A 22206-nucleotide genomic window follows, 5' to 3' on the forward strand; every position below is an offset into this window, starting at 1 on the left:
TCTCTACGAACACTGGATTACTGCAAATGTATTGTTTTAGCCCACACATGTTTGGAAAATAGCAATAAAGAATATTTTTCAGAGTTATTTTATGAAGTACTTTTATGTTCCTGCTCTTACAATGGTTAATTAATCTTAGTCTGACTCTCAGGTCCACAGGATGCAGAATGGTATGATGGTTGGTTGATTCAGACACTAAACAACGATAACCGATCTTTATACTTGATCCCTTGATCCAGAGTTATTACCCCGCCTATGTCGCAAGTTAATCCGTGTTGGGCTCAAGAGTCAGAGGAGGTGATACTGGGGTTGGAAAGTAGGGAAAGTGGAACAGCGGTGAGGGCGTATTTTACAGGTTGATGTCTTGACAACGCGAAGTTTGTCGCTTGCTTAAATCTCACGGAAGCGAGTACTGAGAGGAGGAAAACCTCAGGGAATGCCAAATTTGGGAAGCGGGGTGGAGGAAATGGCATTTCAGCTGTTTTTGCTGCCCGAGCGCGGCGCTGCTGCTGCTGGTGGTGACGCCTGAAGGGAGCTTTAATAACGCGGGATATATCTCTAGCAGCTGAAGATGGTGAATTCAAGTGTTTTATTATCGTCATGGTAAACGGAACCGGCAGCATCATGTTGAAATGCGTGGTCGTCGGCGACGGCGCCGTTGGAAAAACTTGTCTGCTGATGAGCTATGCCAACGACGCCTTTCCTGAGGAATATGTGCCCACTGTCTTTGATCATTATGCAGGTAAATATACCAGCATATTACGACATAATGAATATGAATCAATATTTCAGCGTCTATTTGATTTATAAATGTATTTAACATTCATTTAGTGGTATTGACAAGACCTCAGAGTGACTTGCATTGTGTTGCGCTTGTTTCTCTATAATGGAAACCACCTGTGGGCTGAGGATGCAACTGGTGCACACCAGCATCCTTATGGCACGATTCATCACCCTTGATCAGAAATAAACAAATCAGTTCCTCTTTCTTTTGGTCAGAAGTAAATACAATCAGATTGAGGACGTCTTTCACTTCAGAAGTTAAACAAATTGATTTAAAATAGAATATATTGCATTAGAAAAAATAACATACACAAACAAGAAAAATATATTTATATTTACAGACATCTGGAATCCATTTCTGACTTATCTTAATATACATCAGAAACCTGGCACTGGACCCACGCACTTTCCCAACAATAATTTTACAAACATAGATAGAGAAGGGGAACAAGGGGAATGAATATAATATGTGTAGATATACAGTATGCATGTGGATATGTTTATGTATGTGTATATATGTACACATGTACTGATGTATATTATTGATAAAATGTATAGTTTTATTATTACATATTTTATCTCTATTATTATAATAATACCACTGAATATGGTTTATATGTACATATGCAATCTATTCATTTGTTTTCTTTTTACTCCTCCCCTTTCATTCATTCACTTAATTATTTACTCATTTATTTATGTATTTATTATATGTATTTGAATATTAATAATTGAGAATTTTGGGGAAGGGCGGAGGACAACACCGATAAGAAAGCACTAATAAGAAAATACTTAAGAAAATGTTATACTCATATGTGTAATAAGTTTTTATTTTTTATTATTTATTTATTTATTAATTATTATTATTATTATTATTATTATTATTATTCTTCCTGCCTCTGGTCCCCAGTGACATCCTGGTCCGTATTTGGTATGGTGGAGTTTAAATATGGGTGGGAGGAGGTGATGTGGGGCATGGGGCTAGTGTCTCCCCACCGTCTCTCTGAGCTCTTTCTTCCAGGATCTCTCACCTTAGCTGGTTTTGACATGCATGCCTCGCTTTTTAAATGCATCACATATTAGCTAAAATACATGCACACCTAGTAAAATTCTTGGCATGTGTGTATGTATGTGTATGTATGTGTGCGTATATGTGTGTACATATACATATATATTCTATTTAAAAAAAAAGAAAAAGGGAGACACATTCAAAGGGTAAGTGGGACGTGTGGGTGGGCCGGGTCCCTGGCCTGGGCTGCACTACACGTCTCACCATTTTAATGCATCACAAATTAGCTGAGACATATACACATCTATACATTAAAAAACATATGTAAATAAATAAATAACAGACATCTGAGACAACGCGGTTTATTGAAACACAACTGGGACTCTATTGACTCTAATGAGCAATGAAAGAGCAATCACATTGTCCTATGGGTTATGTTGGAGCACAGGAGGAGGACACTGTTTGTGTACAGACGTGAGTGGTAGGAAACTCCTGCAGTGCTGAGAAAGTGTTCACCCACGAGACAAACCCACCCAGCCACTCATGTCTGGGTTTAGTTCCTGTCTCAAAGTCAACGCCCCCTTCCTCTGAAATATCATGTGAGGCTCATCTAAACACGGTTCTTCTTATTCTCTGGCATGATACAAACTGACTCAACTCTTCAAGTAAGTTTCTTTTTATCATGGAAAAACGTTGTAATTAATTGCGTTATCATTTTTTTTCTCTAATATCAGGATATGAGATAAGTTACTTTGAGGGATTTACAATTTTGAAATTGAATACAAATAGCACCACAGTATGGCCAAAGACATTCAATTGGTCATTTTGGTTCAAATCTGAAATACAGGCAGCAAATACAAAAAGAAATGCAGGAGTTTACATGGAAATAACAAAATATGAAAACACAAAAAGACATTAGACAGAATGTTAGAGACTGTATTGTATTGAGTGTGCACCTGTAGTGTACTTACAATTTTTAAAGTATACACTACTTGTGCATAATATTACTAAAATAATACTTATTGCACTTTGTAATACCAAGTTTTATTTTTAAAGTACATTTTAAATCATTTTTCTAACAAACTTTTGTCATGCTTTAAAGAAGTACACTTACTTTGATTTGTTGACTACTATGCTTAAATACATGTAAACTACTTAATTATCATTTTAACTGTAGTATGTTATTATATTACATTTACCCCCAGTTTCACAGACAAGGCTTAAGCCTAGTCCCAGACTAAAATGTAAGTCTGAGCTGTTTCAACTGAAAGAAACTTGCACTGATTGATCTTAAAATATATCAATGCCTTTGTTGTGTCTCAAGAGGGACACCGGTAATGTTTTTTTGTAAGGCACATTTATAAAAAATTACTTAAATTTCCTAATTGAACTATGGCCTAATCCTGGCTTAGTCTAAGCCCTGTCTGTGAAACCAGGCCTTAAAGTGAATTTATTTTAAATGTACTAACTGCAACTTCAACATTGCAAATGTGTAATTAAAATAATATATAAATACAAGACATATGCTTTCATTTCTATGAAACATGTATTTTAGTTTACCATAAATGCTTGTCAGTACACTTGGTAGTACACTTAACCATATTGTAGACAACAGAAGTAATTATGAAATTACATATAAAGATGCAATTAAGTGCTGCTTAAGTAGGGGAAAAAACACTAACAGTTCAGCTAATTGCATTGAATATACATTTAAACAATAATATGTTTACATGTAATGGCAATTAACATGTAATACCGAGTCTGAATTCATTACATTCAATTTACACCTAAGTATATTCTTTTAAAGTATATTATTTCCATAATACTCTTTTTAAAGTATGCTAAAGGTTGGTATTTTTCTGGGATAGACAAAGTACAAAAAAAATATAATCAGAGTTTTGTCAGAGAATCTGAAGAAGAAATAAAAGCACAAAAGGAAAAGGACTATACAAAGATTATTCATAAAAGTGGCACAAGTGGCACTTTTCATTTCTGAACATAAGCAAAAGCGCCTAATAATTTATTAAATATTTATTCATATATAATTTATTACAATTATTAATAATATCATTACTATTATTTGCATCATTCACTGTCCTCCACCCTTTCCTAATCTTAATGAAATCCTTATTATTATTATTGTTGTTGTTATAGTTATCTTTGTCATCATTATCGCTTACAATACTTGTCTCCACTGGTCTTGTCATTTATTTTATTTTTTGTAGTTATACTTGTTATATCTTTTAAATCGTTTAGATACTCAATGATTTGTATGCTTCCTCCCACACACTTACATACAATGACATGCACATGCACATGCACACACACACACTCACAATCACAAGAATACATATACAGGAGTTATCAGTATGATATTGAAATGTTAGCTATCTGGATATATGTTTGTTTGTCCAAGTGATTCTGTATTTGGCACTTGCAAATATTGTCACTTTCCTTAATTGCATAATAAAAAAATAATAATAATAAAAAAAAGAAGTAAACAAATTTGCATTCCTCTCTCACATGTTCAGAAAAAAAAAATTGTGTACATCTTTCACTTCATTAGAAATAAATTTAAAGAAACTGCATCCCTCTTTCACTTGATCAGAAATGAATACTATTTTACATGATTCCTTCACCTTTTCAGAAATAATTAACACGTGAGCAACATCCTTTTCTTACTCTACATGGAAGTGCATTTATTCATGTAATAATTTGAGTTCCATATTTAAACTAATTGTTCGTGATTTTGTTTTCAGTGAGTGTGACGGTTGGGGGAAAACAGTACCTGCTGGGGCTGTATGACACTGCTGGTCAGGTAGGGTTAAAACATTCCTCTCTCATTGGCCTGAGGCTTTTTCATTAGCAATAGTAACTCAATCAATTCAGGCAAAGTACATGGTGGCCTGTTCAGATGCTTTCTGAGTCTTTTTGGCCCTGTATGCATGTGATTTAAAGAGATTATTCATCCAGAAATGAAAATTGTCATAATTTACTTCACCTCATGTCGTTCCAAACCTGTATGGCTTCCGTTCTTCCGTGAAACGCACAATATGAAGATGGCAGGATGATAGTTTCAGTCACCGTTCACTTATGTTGTATCGAAAAAGATGCAATGAAAAGCTGTCAGTCCCTAATTCTGTTGAACCTCTCCTTTAATGTTCCACAGAATAAAGAAAGTCATAAAGTCAGATAAGACAACATGAGTATGAGTGTTAGATTACAGACTTTTCATTTTTGGTTGTACGTCTCTTTAATCACTAAGACACTGCCAAGATCAACAGGTGAGTACACATTAGCATCTCTCAGTGGAAAGATAAACATATGAAGCTAACAGCAATCTGAAAATTTTCCTTCCTCTGTTTTTGCCAAGTTGTTGAAAGTTATCATGAAAGAAGATCTCAAGTTGCCATACATTCCTTGAACATTACTTCTCAGAAGTGGTGTAGTCTAGAGCAGTGTTTCCCAACCTTTTTTTAGTGGCGGCACCCTTTGGAAATTTTAACAAACTTGTGGCACCCTACAAAATTAATTTTGTCACAATATTTGAATTTCTAAATTCAATGTGATAATTTGAAAGTATAGATATTCGGTACAGCAGGGAAGAACTGCAGAATGTCATGTCATACAGATATTTTTTATATTATTTAAAAATCTTGTCCATCAATGGTGGCAATCAGTAGGCTAATTTCTAATGAAGAGACCAATTTATATGACAGATTTTAATGTAGGCTTTTATACATGTGTAAACATTATTTAATTACCATTATAACTAGCTATCTCACAAATTTTTGCTCACTCAGTGTTTTTTTTTATTTTACAGTGGGGTAATTTTGGTGCAGTAGCACGAGATAGCTTGATTTCAAACTTTGAACTGAATAAAAAATGACAAGTAAGCAGTCAGTAATAAAATAAGAACAAATAAAGAAATTAGTAATGATAGCACAAATAAAAAATAACGACAGGCCTTCGAATTAAATAAATAGCTTTTTAGTTTTTCAGGTAGATCTAACAGTAGGGTTAAGATATTGAACTTTTTTTTTTTTTTTTATTATCCAAATAATATTTAATCCTAGAAAGCCATTATTATCAGAACACGTGAGCATAACATAGCGGTTAGCAGATCAATGAATGAGAGGGCAGCGTTACCAGAGTTGCCCATATACCACATCATGTTACAACACAGTAGGGCTATTGCAGACAGAAATATCGATGTTTCCTTTTGGCTCAATTTTTTAGTGGACTTTGCTGTTCCGAGCATGAACGGTATACGAGTGGAGCGACTGAGCGGCGCGGACGCATAGAGCGGGATAATACGCAGAGCGTCACACCACTTGAAAGTGAAACCCAAGCGGTGAACTAATTTTCGGCAGCCGAAATTTCGGTGCATCTCTAATTATTAGCGACATCAGAAATGGATATTATATAATAGTTGCTTTTTTGAACATTTTAGCAATTTAGAAATATTAAAAAAGGATTTTTTACACGGCACCCCTGCTCTCGACAGACGGCAACCCGGTTGGGAAACACTGGTCTAGAGGAATAAGTATCTGGAGGTTTAGCATTATAAATAGGTAGTTTAAAAATTGTGACCTGAAAGGCAAAAGTTGTTTGAAATCTCATACTCCCTCAATTGGTTCTTCTTTTGAATAAATACTTATGTCACAACTGTTGAAGTACTAGATGTACTAATCTGGATTTGATCCAGGTTAGTACACCGCGTCACCATTTTGGTTTCCGCATCAAATTAAGTTTATAAAAGTAATTTTATATACATAAAAAGGCATGTTAAATGCAAGTAAAGAGTCTACTTTCATATTTCAAATAACTTTGTCACTCAGTGTAATGGTCCGGATTTTGATTTTACCATTACATCTTTAAATAAACATAAAATACCAAGTTAAAAAATACATTAGTTGTCTTGGCATTTTCAAGTGTTGGCTGTGTTATATTAAAAGGACTATGTCTTACTGTTTTTTTTTTTTAAGTTACGAAATAACCAGGGAACTTTTGTCCTGAAAATGCAGTTTGTCAGAGGTCATTCAGTGTAACAGGAACAAGAAGCCATTCTGAAATCATGTAAAAAAAACTGATAGTCATTCAGCAGTCTGTGACATCATCAGATGGCACCCTGATGACCATGCACCGTGGTGCTGCAGAAAAGTGAGTTTATTGCTCTTAAATATTTGATCATTCCACCTTTTCATGGTGTGGTATCCGCAGTTACAAAAACAGGTCATTCAGTAGTACAGGGTTCGTACGGTCATGAAAAACGTGGAAAAGTCATGGCCTGGAAAAGTTTTGGAAAAATAAATAAACCCAGAAAGTTTTGGAAAAGTCATTGAAATCTATTTCACAAAACTCTGTCTAATAGAATTGTGTTTAATCAGGTCCTGAATTACTCATTCCCGCAGCTTTTGACTTTAAAATGATGGATATTCACACATTTATTCAATAGCCTATAGCATGTAGGTTTGATGAGTAAATAATCAAACCTACAGACTGAGTCCAGTCCACACAGACTGATCAAATCAGTCATTTGAAAACAGCGTGAGTGATTCAGCTGTACGCGTCTTCTCTTTTTGACTTTCTCTTCAAACGGCTTCACATCGGCGCGTCTTGTCTGCGCTACAAGAGCCGCTGCACGCTGCGATACAAGACTTTCACTCGCGTTTCGGGACAGTTGACAGAATAGTCACTTGCCTAATCGGGTCATTGTTGCATCGTCAGAAAATTGTATTATTTATTTGCACGTCTTTTTAAGCCATTCGGTACTCGCGCGCTCAAGAGGCAGTGCGCAGTCACATCCAAAGTGCGCTCGTGTGTATATGAGTATTGAGTTTGCTACCAAATAAGCTCAGCAGAACCCTGCACGGGCCTCAAACATATGCCCTAGTCCGGCCCTTATCCGACAGATTATCAGAATTACTGGCCCGTGTCTTTTTTCTCTTTCTCTCTTCCCCAATATTCTATTTCCCCTGGAGCATTCATCATGGTAATTACTTGCTGGCGTTTAGCGGCAGGCTTTGCGTGCGCTTTAACATTGAACTCTTCCAGCACTTGCTGTTGCTGGACACTAAACACAGTCTGAGCCACTCTTGACAGTCGCGGTAGCACGGTCTCGTGTTGTTTCCACCAGCGCAGCAAATCTTTGTCATCACCATAATAATTGATGGATATCTAAAATATAAACATAAGGAGGAAGCAAGCCTGATGCCTGGCCCGTGTCTGAGCTATGACGTGAAAATTGTACATACATAAGTTGGGGCCGTTGGGCTCTGGCTGAAATGCAGGGCTCTAAAGCGCAGCTTGTTGCATTTAAGCAACAAAAATACACACAAAATGACACCAAAATGGCCATCCTGGCCACACAGTTAAATAAATGATCATATTCTGTGATGTGAAATGTGGAGTAATGTCTGGCGCAGTTGCAGCTTGTACTTATTACTAAAACAAGAAAGCAAACGAGTAGCATTAATAGTCATTCATTTTAGTTAACATATGCTATGATAATTTGAACAGGTTTTTATTCTTATTGTAAAATAATGGAACATTTAGGTCATGAACATTGTCTCAAAAGTTATGGAAAAGTCATGGAAATGTATTGGTAAAAATGTGTACGAACCCTGGTAGTAGATGTTGTAAATAATTGTGATTAACTTTACTGGTCAAGCTCAGCGTATGATACAGGTGGCCAGTTGCCTATAATATAAGCAGAAGAAGAAGATGTTTTTGTCATGTGGTGTAATGCAAATTCTTGTTACCACACAGTGTCATTCTTTACACCGAATGACAGTATCACTGTAGAAATAACAATTTTACAGGGCTCTACAGTGCGACCATTTCAGTCGCATTTGCGACTGAAAACTACTGCGTGCGACTATAAAAAATTGTTTAGGAGCACCAGTGCGACTGACCCATCATCATCATATTTGTGATTGCGCTCAGGGGAGCTTCAAATGTTTCTACGTGTTTTTGCAGCTTTGAGTAATGTATCACTTGATTGGTAACTTATATTTCTTATTCTCAGAATCAGAATCAGAATCAGAAAGAGCTTTATTGCCAAGTATGTTTGCACATACAAGGAATTTGTTATAGTGTCACAAGCTCCCAGTAAACGGAGACAACAATTACACACAGATAATAAAAATGAGATGTGAATAAAATACACATGCATAAATATAAACCATAATAAATTGTATGTACAGGTGTGCTATAGATGGAATAGGAATAGAATAAAATAAAATAAAGTTGTAGGGATGTAGGGTTTAGGGTGATAAATAAGTATAGGTTTATTGCACATACTGTACTTTAATTGCACAATGGGAGAACATTATCTGTTCATGAGGTAGATTGCCTGGGGAAAGAAACTGTTCTTGTGCCTGGCTGTCCTGGTATTCAGTGCTCTGTAACGCCGACCAGATGGCAAAAGTTCAAAAAGGAGATGGCTTGGATGTGATGGATCCAGAGTGATTTTCTGAGCCCTTTTCCTCACTCTGGATGTATACAGTTCTTGGAGGGTAGGCAGGGGGGCACCAATAATCCTTTCAGCAGTCCGAACCATTCTCTGTAGTCTTCTGATGTCTGATTTTGTAGCTGAACCAAACCAGACAGTTATTGAAGTGCACAGAACAGACTCGATGACGGCTGAGTAGAACTGTTTCAGCAGCTCCTGTGGCAGGTTGAATTTCCTCAGCTGGCGAAGGAAGTACAACCTCTGCTGGGCCTTTTTAACAATGGAGTCAATGTGAGTGTCCCACTTCAGGTCCTGAGAGATGGTGGTGCCCAGGAACCTGAATGACTCCACTGTCGTTACAGTGCTATCCATGATGGTGAGTGGGGGGAGTGCAGGGGGGTTCCTCCTGAAGTCCACGATCATCTCCACTGTTTTGAGGGTGTTCAGCTCCAAGTTGTTAAGACTGCAACAGACAGCCAGCTCTTTAACCTCCTGTCTGTAAGCAGACTCGTCTCCGTCCTTGACAAGACCGATAACTGTAGTGTCATCTGCAAACTTCAAGAGCTTGACAGAGGGGTCTTTAGAGGTGCAGTCGTTGGTGTAGAGCAGTGGGGAGAGGACGCAACCCTGAGGGGTGCCAGTGCTGGTGGTGCGGTTGTTGGATGTGAATTTACCAATTCTCACTAGCTGTTGCCTAACTGTCAAAAAGCTGGTGATCCATTGACAGATGGAGGGTTAGTTTGGTCTGGAGGAGTGTTGGGATGATGGTGTTGAAAGCAGAGCTAAAGTCCACAAACAGGATCCTCACATAAGTCCCTGTTTTGTCCAGATGTTGCAGGATGAAGTGCAGTCCCATATTGACTGCATCATCCACGGACCTGTTTGCTCGGTAAGCAAACTGCAGGGGGTCTAGTAAGGGTCCAGTAATGTCCTTCAGATAAGCCAACACCAGCCTCTCAAATGTCTTCATGACCACAGACGTTAGGGCCACAGATTTGTAGTCATTAAGTCCTGTTATCTTGGGTTTCTTTGGGACGGGGATGATGGTGGAGCGTTTTAAGCAGGCAGGGACTTTGCACAGACCGCAGGTTTTCAGACAGGCTGGTGTCACACCGTCTGTGCCTGGTGCTTTTCTTCTCTTGTTCTTTCTGAAGACCTGGCGCACATCATCCTCACTGATCTGAAACGTAGGAGTGGGGGAGAGGGGGTTGCAGAAGGTGTTGATGGTTGTGTGGAGAGATGTTCAGAGCGGGTGTGGGGTGTTAGACTGGGAGTTTCAAATCTACAGTAAAACTCATTCAGGTCTTCAGCAAGTTGTTGATTGGCCTCAGTGCTGGGGGATGGTGTCTTGTAGTTGGTGATGTCCTTCAGGCCTTTCCACACTGATGCAGGCTCATTCGCAGAAAACTGGTGTTCTAGCTTTTTAGTGTAGTTCCTCTTGGCCACTCAAATCTCCTTCAGTGTGTTTCTGGCCTGATTGTACAAGACTCTGTCCCCCCTTTTGTAGGCATCCTCTTTGGACCGAGCGATATGCATCCTTTATTGTGGAGTAACAATGGTCCAGTATATTACTGTCTCTGGTGGGACATGTAACATGCTGTCTGTATTTTGGCAGTTCACGGGAAAGATTCTACTTGTTCTTATTCTGTCGTTTTAATTAAAAATGTTAAAAAGCTTATAAAATATAATTTTTTAAGAATTTGACAAAAGATGACACTTTTAATAAAGTTAGAGGAATCAAATATCACCTCGTAATGGGAAGGCTACTTTTTGATAACATTTTGGATTATTGATTAGAAGGTGCTCCTAAAATTTTGAACGTGCTCCTAAATTTTTAAAGTTTTTTTTTAAGTTTTAAAAGAAAAGTAAGTGTAGAGCCCTGTTTTAGCATCTTATTTATATTACATATAACAGAGAGAGTTGCTAGGCACTGTAAAAAGCCCAAAAGCTAATAAAGTAAGTGCAGACCCAGTAGCTTGGGTGGCACTGTTAAAGCCTGTTCACACCAAGAACAATAACTATAAAGATAACTATAACAGTAACTATGCTAGGCTCCACAACAATGAACAATAGCACGGTTTGTTAAGAATGCGCTGCAGGTTTATCATCTGCCGCTTTAAATGCTTGAGCTCTTAGAAGTGGATTGGATTCTGATTGGCTGTCAATGCTTTTATCATTCATCAGCTGTTAAAAAAAATCGCTCTGTGATTTCAACAATATCGTTTCTCTGTGCAGTTATCGTTAGTTGTGCTGTGGAATCTGCTATTCTTTTATATTTAGAATGATTTTTTTAAACTATATCTTTATCTTTATCATTATAGTTATCGTACTTGATGTGAATGTGCCTTTAGCAAGGAAAAGAGAAAGATATTGAGGATTGCTGTTGTCAGAATAATAGCTTGCCAATATTTCTGAACAGAGAGTCTCTCCTCACTACAGTATGTCACAAGTTCAAGAGAGGCCACTGAGGGGATTCACCCAAAATACTCATCCGCATAATGTCATTTATGTTGGCAAACATAAGTATTATGTTTAGAATAGAATAGAAAGTATTAATAAATATGGCCGCAAGCAGCCATTTTTGGGGCAGAGCAAGTCAGAAACAAAGTGACAAGCTAAGCAAGCATGGCAGGGGAGCATCAGAACGGTAGAATAAAATGCCATTCAATTCAAGTTTATTTGTACAGTGCTTTTCACGATACAAATCGTTGCAAAGCAACTTTACAGCAAATTAAGTTTCTACAATATTTAGTGGTAGCTTATCAGTGGTGACTGTCAGTCAATGTACATTTGGCAGAAATGTACGGAAAAATCAATTAAAGACGTAATCAAACAGACGATGAACACTATTAACAGCAACTATTATATGATGTAATCAAACTTATAATAAAATGTGGTAGTTCTGTAAGTTGTTTCAGGGTTGGCATCATCTGAGGTCCTCTGAGGGGTTGGCATCATCTCTTCTCAGGTGTTCTGGATCCAGACTGAAGCTTGTGTAAATCCTAGTTACATGGCAAAAACAGAGAAACAAATAGAGACCTAATTAGCGTAGCTGCTGTTCCAGCCAAGCAAAATGTATTTGTTTAACCCAAACTAAAGAATAATAATGTGCATTTGATCAGATATAACTGCAGTACAAGATTATGATATGCATTATTTGAATGCTTGGCCAAAGAGATGTGTCTTTAATCTAGATTTAAACAGAGAGAGTGTGTCTGAACCCCGAACGTTATCAGACTATTCCAGAGTATAGGAGCCAAATGCGAAAAAGCTTTACCTCCTTTAGTGGACTTTGCTATCCTAGGTACTACCAAAAGTCCAGAGTTTTGCGACCTTAGGGAGCGTGATGGATTGTAGCGTGGTAGAAGACTAGTTAGGTATGCAGGAGCTAACCCATTAAGGGCCTTATAGGCAAGTAATAACATTTTGTAACTGATATGGAACTTAATAGGTAGCCAGTGCAGAGACTGTAAAATTGGGGTAATATGATCATATTTTCTTGACTTGGTAAGGTCTTATTATATGCTTATTATATTTCAACATCTGCTTCTGCAGTCATTTACTTACTAATTTGCACTAATTTAAAGGGGTCATATGATGCTGCTAAAAAGAACATTATTTGGTGTATTTGGTGTAATGAAATGTTTATGCGGTTTAAAGTCGCAACGAAGCACACAGCGTCTTCAGGACATGGCTGCAGCGTCAACAATTCTACAGCGAGAATAAACGTTACGCCTTCTTTCTTTGCGTGAATATTTGGGAGGTGTTATGCAAATCTTCCCACATAGTGATGTAGGTATGTTGGGGCGTGTTAGAACGGGCCATTTTAGGTAGGCGTGGTTGACTCTTAACTTTTATAAAGAATATCTCTTTGGTTTTGAGACTTTAGTATTTGCAACTTTACAGATCTTCTTTATGCACCAAGAGCTTGTAACACTTCAAAGAGAAAGGAGAAATTGAAATGGCATCATATGACCCCTTTAATGACACAGTATAATACTAAAGCCATTTCAGTAATGGCAATATTATCGCTCTTTTTGGCAAATCGTCATTCAGAGTAACAAACCATGGTCATAATGGATATATTTATGTAAAAATTAAACAATATACTTATTCTGACCTGTACTTAAAACACTAAAAAGAATGTGATCATACTAAATTTTATTAGCCTATATTTTAAATGACTTTCACTTCCTTACAAAAACTTCTTGCTGACAAATGGGTAAAACCTAGTGGTTTGAAGGTCATTAGCAAAGTATAAAGATTAAAAAAATTATAGTTAATTGGTATTTGAGGACTGCACTGTGATGCTTAAATCTAGTCTTTTATAATGTCATCAAATTATTCATTTTTTAAAAATGCCTAACAAGATTTTTTGGTATATAAATATTGTTACACTGAATGACATTTTAGTGGGTGTCTTCTGTAAATCATACTAAAAAAAGCATTATAGTCATTATTTTTTGTTCAGAAAAATATAAAGTTAAACAGGACACATTCTAATTTATGGGGGAAAAACTACATTTAAAGCTCTATTGCACTTTTATATTTTTGGTGCTTGAAACACCCTTTTCGTCTTTGACCTACGTACTAGATTTGTCATGTTGTCATAGTCTTGTGGCCTACTGCGTCAGTTGTGTTGCTTCACTGCTATTCACAAATCCTCTCCCATGGCATCACTGGATAGTAAAGTCCAATGGATGAAGTATTTACATTTACCAGAAGTAGTAAGTCACCTGGGTACTTATTTTATGAATAATTTGAGTTTGGACACACTAATTTTTTCACATACTGTTTTTCATCAACTAGCCTATATAGTAGGGAAGTATGCATATTTGGATATAGCCAATGTCTAGACTTTAGCTGAGTATATGTGTTGTATTTCAGGCTCTCTCTTGAGGTTGTTCTCATAACACCAAACTATGAGTAGGTACATGTATGAATCTACCAAACTAGTAGCTGTAAATGTAGACTGAACTCTGAGTAGGGCTGCACGATTAATCGAATGCGGTTGTCATGCGCAATTTGTTAGTAATGCCGGTTCTGTAATCATCAGGAAATCATCATCACGTGCTTTCAGATGGAGCAGAATTTACTACATATAGCTGTAGTTCACTGACAAGTTACGCAAAAAAAAATCGTGATTCTGAAATCGAAGAAATCGTTTACGATAATGACAGCTGTTTGCATAGCTTCTCAGTGAACTATGGCTCTGTGAAGTAAATGCTGCTCCATCTGAAAGCATGTGAAAATACCACATTTAATAACATATTTTTTACTCCAAACTCACTTCATAACGTCAGTCGAGTGTTTGAAATAAATCCTTCTGTGAGATGATGTGGCTTCTTACACAGAATAAGACACGCAACATATTTCATAGTATTTAAGCAGTGATAAAGGCATTGCATTATAAATATACTTTATTTTAATGAAAATTATAATAATAAGAACTCCGATAAACCATATATTGCCATAGTCATGTGTTTATTAGTCACGTTGAATCAATGAAAGCAGTTGAATCTTCTGTTTATTCAGCTGCAGCGATAGGCATTTCCTGGATTACTTCTTCGGGGCATATTTGGAGTTTCAGCACGAGAGCGCCCTCTGGCCTTCGGATGGAGATTTACTGCTGATCACAGAACCGTGCTTCACTGAAAGATATGCATGACAATCGCAGCTTCTGTCGAATCGCAATCTCGATTCAATTTCGATTTACCGTGCAGCCCTAACTCTGAGCTTGATGCCTTCTCTCCCAAGGCCAGTAATAAGATGCAGTTTCGAGTGGAGCTGTTAAAAATGTCTGAAAGCTGAATATCTGTCAGCGCTCAGTCTTTGATCTCTGATGAATGATTTATTTATACTATGGATTAAATGTCTAGTGAAACTTTGTTTGCCCTTTCTTTTGAACAGTTGAAGATGACTGATTTCAATTAACATTCCACGGAGTTCCAATAAAGACGTCAGAGCTTTTTTTGCAATGTAAGATTAGCGTGCGTTGTGTTAGTATAGTTTCATTCAGGTATGATATAGAAAACTGTATCCTTATATTTTCCATGCTGTTTGAATGATGATCATGAAACAGACAAACTTATTGCCAGGACTTCAGGGCATACCAAATCCATGAGATCCATGAAATCCACTTTAAAGCTCTTAGTTCTTAAACGTATGGATTAGTTTTTCTGACACGGTTGGCTTTTTTCCATTGAGCGTAGTCATAGAATGTGTGGGCCAGATGTGTGGAAGTGTCACTGAGGGCCAAGTGGTGGGGTTTAGTTTCGAGGCAGTTCAAATACAGAAAACTCTCCCCATGTGCACTCTCTCTCCACAGCTGGCACCAGTTAGTACTGTGCAGAAACGATGACCGATCACTTGATTTAGAGGATTAATTTAGCCAAAGAACAGGAAAGAGGGTTAAATTCAAAGCTGATGTTCAGTGTGGTAGGACAGACTTAAAGAAAAGAAGCAGTTTACCCATAAAGAAAATCTTTTAATCATCCTCATGTTTTAGAAACCTACATGACTGACTTTCTTCTGTGGAACACAAAAGTAGCCTAGATGTTTATAGTGCAATGGCCAAGCAGATTTTCTCTGTCCCATGAAAGTGAATGGTGTTAAGCTGAATTTTGAGTGAATAACAACTTTTATATTTGTTAGTCCCTCACACAAAGCTACCAAATGGACACTCTGAATGTAGTGCAGAGTCATATGGACTACTTTTATGATGATGTATGGTGCTTTTATGGTCATTTTTGGAGCTTGAGCAGCCCCAGGATTGTTGGAAGATCCCAGATAGGAAAAGCATGTCTTGGGCTGGAAATAACCCCCAAATGCTGGTTAGCAGCTTCTAGGAAGAATCTAGGAAAACAACATAAGGCTTTTTTATGGTTATGGTGTTTTTCTCTGTACATGCTCGGGGTCAATTGGAGTACACATACAAACAAGATGCATGAAGTAAGATCAGAATCACCTCCACATTACATGGTGTTTGCCAGGGCACTAAAACTAATTTAAAGGCACCTCTTGAAAATAGTTTCTGAGTTTGTGTTTCAGTTGCCAAACATTTTTTCTTTGAGCCCAAAGTGTTTGATAGAAATCAAATGCGTTCAGAGCAGTGCTTGAAAGATCAGATCAATGAGTATTTTTGAAGACTGAACTAATGAGCTATTTGCACTTTTAGATATCTCACATCTATAATTACATTTTTTTCAGAAGGATTATTGTGTGTTTTGTTGTTCAATTGTTCAATATTCCAATTTATATACTCCATATACATTCCCTTCTGTGTTGACTAGATAATTCTGACCTCATCAGAATTCCCTTTATATGACAAAGGGTGACTTGCCCTTCTCAGGCATGTGTGTTAATGAGTGTGTGCTTCATAGCCATGTGATTTCAAACCTCACTGGGAGAAGAGAAGGGAGCGACAGTTTTCTGGCACACTTTGTGCAGTGAAAAAAGAGTATCAATATTGGAAAAATAGGCAGGTGTTCGTTCTATTTTAGTATGTTAAAAATAGTTTCAAGCCTGTGGTTGCTAAGAAGGAGAGCGTCGCTTGGCTCATAAGCAGATGCATGTCTGTTGGATGTCTTCACTGGCTGTCCGTCTGATTGGTCCTGACATGCTAATTGCCTCAGGAGGAGTCAGAGAGTAAGCTGGCTAATGTCAGTAAAGGGGCACCCTCTCAGATGTTGGCATCTGTCTCACAGCTCCATCTCAACCATCTAATCCTGACCTTTTGTCCTCTACTCTCAGTCCTTTAACTTTTTCTTCCTTCACTGAGGTGATGTTTCAACATAGCTTTGAGTTGACAGGCTCTTAATGAGCCTCAGAGAGGGAACTGGGCCCCAGATGTGAAGTACAGCTGCAGTTTGCATTTATTTTTCAATCCAGGAAACCCTCCCAACCTGGAGTACCCCGACTGCCTTTTGCCCCTTCTGGGGCTCAGGCTACCTCGTGACCAGGCAGACAACTAGAAGGGATTTTTAACCATTAGAATATTAGTTTTTTTAAAGAGCTCACATAAGGAATGTCCTTCCTATTTCTTGGCTGGGGCGGATCTCCCTTCTGAAGATGAATATTCTTCCAAGATTACTTTACCCCATTCAAATGATTCCAATAAATTTCAACTGCTTTGAATTCTATGGAGTCTATTTCTGGATTGAAAAAAAGGACATTGAGTTTGAGCCACACACAAACACACACATATTAATGTCTTTGATTAGTGGAGACAGGACTGAAAAAGCACACAATTTGTAGACTGAATGAAATTTTGTCTTATGATAATTAAGCTTATCATGTAGCAGACACTTTTATCCTATGTAACTTACAAGCAACGACATGTACAAGCAATTTTACTTAGTTAATTGTATACAACATTACTTATATACTATTATAGTATTTATTAATATTTTGAATTAGATTTATTTTATGTAGTTCAGTTTTCATTTTAGTTTAACTTTTAGTAATTTTATGTGCTTTAATTTGTTTTTTTTCCCTAAACTTATTTCATTTAGTTGTCAAGCCAAAGCAACATTTCTAATTTTTGTTTGCGTTTTTTTGCGTTTTAATCTAAAATGTATTTTATATATTTTAATGAAAAGTAGTTTTACTTTAAAACAAAGCTATCATTAAAATAATAGTTTTAGTTAACAATAACAACACTGAATACTGAATTCCAAGAGTAAACCAGAGCTATATAAAAGCTGAAGCAACTACAACTGTAACTACAGAAAAGACGATGAGAAAAGGTTATTTTGTCACAGTTTTGAATCAATTACTTGCAGAACTGGCTGTTTCTTGAAGGTTGTTGCGTTCTCAGCAGATCAGGTGTGGTATGAAGAACGTTCTACCACAGTGGAACAGAGAGAGTGAGGGTCCTTGTGAATAAATGTGTCATTGTGATGGTACCATCAGGCACGGCTCACTCACTGACCTCAGAGGACTTGAGGGAGCATAGACCTGTAGGAGTGTGGTAAATAAAGTAGGAGGATGTCAGTCACAAATGCCAGGTCAGAGCATTGAATTTGATGCTGGCAGTTACAGGGAGCCAGTGGAGTGAGAGCAAATGTGCCACCACATTCTGGATTGTAGCAGCAGACTGATACCAATAACGTCACTGAAATATTGTGAATCCTTACAGACCACATTTGCTCCCACCTCAGGTGTCATTGTCGGGTGGTTTGTTTGTCTTGCTTGGTTAAGAACATGCAGTCCCAGTCCAATTCAGCTCCTGGAGGAAGTGTGAGAGAAAAGACCTGACTGAGCTTCATCTGCGCTGAGTAATCCGCCTGTGTGTGTTTATTCGCTGTGCCGCACAGCAAGCTTCAATTCATCTGCATCGTCTGAGTAAACATATCCATGAATTATTCTCTTTGGATAAAGGCACAGGAGCCTTTCTCTTTCTTCATCTCCTTCCCTTCCTCAAGTCCCCTTCTTACTAAAAACATTCTGAATATAAAACATTCTGTAGAAAATCACCCAGCCATTTCTTTCCCACTTAAATTATTTTTCAACTTGCATAAGTGGACCTTGTGGGTAATTTTAGTTTGCTGGGTTTTTTTTCAGTCTCTCCCTCTGATTCCTGTTGTCTTATGTAAGGAATGAGGTGCTAACAGCAAAGCCACTATCAACTGCAGATTGACCCACTTATTTCACCACAGCAAATCCATACAGATAACGTACCACGTTCACATTCACATACTTATTATGCAGAAGATTGATAAAGAAATATGGACTTCAGAGTGTATAGATACACTCTCTCTCTCTCTCTTACACATACACACACACACACACACCAAAGTTTTTAAATCACAAGAGAGTTTAAATCTGAATTAGGAATACAGGAAGGCATGCATACATGCAGTAAATGGAGAGCAGAGGGGCTCAGGAGATAAATGTTTCATAGGAACAGCAGTGTAAAAACACTTTCTTTCTTTCTCTCTCTACCATATTGAACTCTCTCACCTCATATCTGTGACTGTGGGAATCTTACAGGAGAACTGTACAGACAGACTGATTGGAATCTGATCTGAAAGACAGGGGGCGGGGGAAGAGAAAAGGGCAAGGCAATTGCACTCCGAGTGATGGATGGATGGATGGATGCTTGCTTTATTAGCTCAGTGCTGTAAATTGTGCTGCAATAAAAGCCAGACACAGTCAACAACACTGCTGGAACACAGAACAGTGTAACATAAATTTCAATAGATGCTGCTGATATGAAACGCGTATTATATATTATATGAAATGCATATATTTACACACACTACCAATCAATAATCGATAAGTTTTTTTCTGGAAGGAATTAATACTTTTATTCAGATGCATTAAAGAAATTAAAAGTGAACATAAAGGCATTTTGTAATGTTACTAAAGATTTCCATTTCAAATAAATGCATTTTTTACCTGTCTATTCATCAAAGAATTCTGGAAAAAAATTTTAATCACATTTCCACAAAAATAGTAAGCAGCACAACTGTTTTTAATATTGATAATAATGAGAAATATTTCTTGATCACTAAATCAGCATATTAGAATGATTTCTGAAGGATCATGTGACACTGAAGACTGGAGTAATGATGCTGAAAATTCAGCTCTGCAATCTCTTAAATAAATTACATTTTAAAATGTACTAAAATAGAAAACCGTTATTTTAAATTGTAATAAAATTTCACAATATTATTGTTTTTACAGTACTTTTGATCAAGTAAATGCAGCCGTGGTGAGAATAAGAGACTTCATTCAAAAACATAAAAAAATTATTTAATATAAACAATATTTGCACAATAGCCATATATATATTAGTATAAAATAGTATTTATTTTTAACTGAAGGAGTGTGAATTGAGAACAGGAAGTGATGGGAGGAGAGGTACGGCATCTTGAAATGATTTGAAATGAATTCAAACATGTCATCTATGCTAACCTCTGAGCTGCGACTCCAACACACAAATGTATTTTAAACTGATTGTGTGTGTGTTTGTGTGTTAGGAAGAATGCAGGAACATATAATTCTGATGGCTGTAGCAAGTAAAGTATGGCAGTACAGATAACAAATGTCTGATAGTCCTCCTCCATCCCATATCAGATATTTGCTTTTGTAAGAAACAAAAAGGAGGAGAAGGACAGAGGCAGGAGTTGTCTTGTACAGTACTATGTGTGGAGCAGAGACTGTGTACAATTGACTATATTGTCAGTGTGTTCATACTCCAGGAGAAATGCGTGCATTCAGAGGCTGTCTGTTGTCAGTGGTATCAGCTGGAGGCAGAGCTATATGGTAATGACGGCAGCAGGCAGCAGAGAAGGGTGTTTCCAGGTTCACTGCATTAGACTGCTGTCTCGCTTTTTTTTAGTCCATTTCCCTCAGCTCTCAAAAGAGCAGGGCGCTCACACACACACAGGTATACACACACGGTTTCCACAGAATTGTCACATATTTCATTATTAACAGGCTCTGGATCGTGATAAGCCATCGCAGGGCATTTTCAAGGGAATGAAGCACTAATATAAAAACCTATTTAATCAACTGGTTTTCACAGACCACAATCAAAATGTATTTTAACTTCATTACAAGCCAGTAAAAGCAGCCTGTTTCAGCTCTGCTGACTTTTTATGCTGCAATAGAAACCAATGTTGTGGAAAGTACTTATAATTATGGAAAGCTTGCAGCGTGACAAGCTGCAGTTTCAATGAAATTCTACTACAGTCAAACTACCTTTTAATTATAATTTTCAACATAAATATATGTACACGTGTACCTTGGATACAGTTCTATACATATATAGAAATTATATATATTAAAAATTGCAATACAAGCTTTTGTGTATATTGTCTATATATATATATATATATATATATATATATACACCTTGTGTTTGACAAGGTTGCATTTATTTGTAATATTGTAAAACTTATAGTAATATTGCATAATATTATTACAATTTAAAATGGTAATTTCCTATTTTATTACATTTTAAAATGTAATGTTTTAAAAAGTTATTCCTGTGATGGCAAAGCTGATTTTTCAGCAGCCATTATTATAGTCTTCATGATCGTTGAAGCAATTATTAATACGTTTAGGTGTATTATTTTTTCATATAATAATTATGTATATTAATATATAAAATGTGGTTAGGGTTATAAAATACATTTATTGTATTTTTATTGTGTGCTCTTTGATCCAATGTCATCTTCAACCAGATTGAGCCTTTTTCACAATTTTTTTTTAATTCTGATAGGTGCTGCTAGTGGCTTGAAAATTACACATTTCACCTTTAAGTTAGTAGCATCACTACATTTCAATAGCGACTCCCCAACTCGGACATAAATTTGTGTTGAATGTGTGTTCTCTGGAGGTAGCAGGAGATATGCAGGAGACGTGGGTGGATGATGTGTTGGCTTATTCTACATTCAGTTTTGGCAAAGGACAGCTGTAAATAATACCATCCCTCCCACCCTACCCCCTGTAGAATGTTTGAACAGACCAGAGGATGGGCAGCGAGTGTATTTATAACGCAGCCACCCCACAGGCCCAACACACACTCACACAACACTCTCACTTACACCAGATGCACCTGCTCAACTTTGTTTTGTCAGGTTATGTTGCAACAAATCTTGATTTGTCATGTGGCAGGGACAGGACTGTCTCCCGCCAGCAGAAGCAAACCTTTTTTGGGCTGTAATTCTTAAGGTTATATATCACAGGTTCATATCTGAGCCACAGAACGCCACATTTGACCTTGAAACATTGGCAGTTGCAAGTAAAAACAAATCTTCTTGATGGATGAGCGACTGTCTGGCTGTTTTGTGTGTACTGAGTGTGTGTGTACTTAACGTTGCTCAAAGCGAGCGTTCCTAAACTGTCCTATGACCCATCCTAAAGGCCCTGATATACTTCAAGCTAATTTGAAGAACAAACTGGTGTGGCATCTTTTCAAACAAAATTAGGCCAAAACAAAATTTGT

The 22206-nt window shown here is 37.2% G+C and overlaps 1 protein-coding gene across 1 annotated transcript in view; it reads left to right on the top strand.

Moving 5' to 3' along the window:
- Positions 1-276: 276 nt before the first annotated feature.
- The window catches only part of LOC107582780 (rho-related GTP-binding protein RhoQ-like), a 28211-nt gene continuing 6281 nt past the window's right edge, over positions 277-22206 (top strand). The window contains exons 1-2 of the mRNA XM_016268786.1: positions 277-742; positions 4552-4610. Coding sequence (XP_016124272.1) covers positions 601-742; positions 4552-4610 — 201 coding nt within the window. The 5' untranslated portion in view covers positions 277-600. The remainder of the gene's footprint in view (positions 743-4551; positions 4611-22206) is intronic.

Source organism: Sinocyclocheilus grahami, unplaced genomic scaffold (assembly GCF_001515645.1).
Source record: "Sinocyclocheilus grahami isolate Dianchi unplaced genomic scaffold, SAMN03320097.WGS_v1.1 scaffold47.1, whole genome shotgun sequence".
NCBI lineage: Eukaryota > Metazoa > Chordata > Actinopteri > Cypriniformes > Cyprinidae > Sinocyclocheilus > Sinocyclocheilus grahami.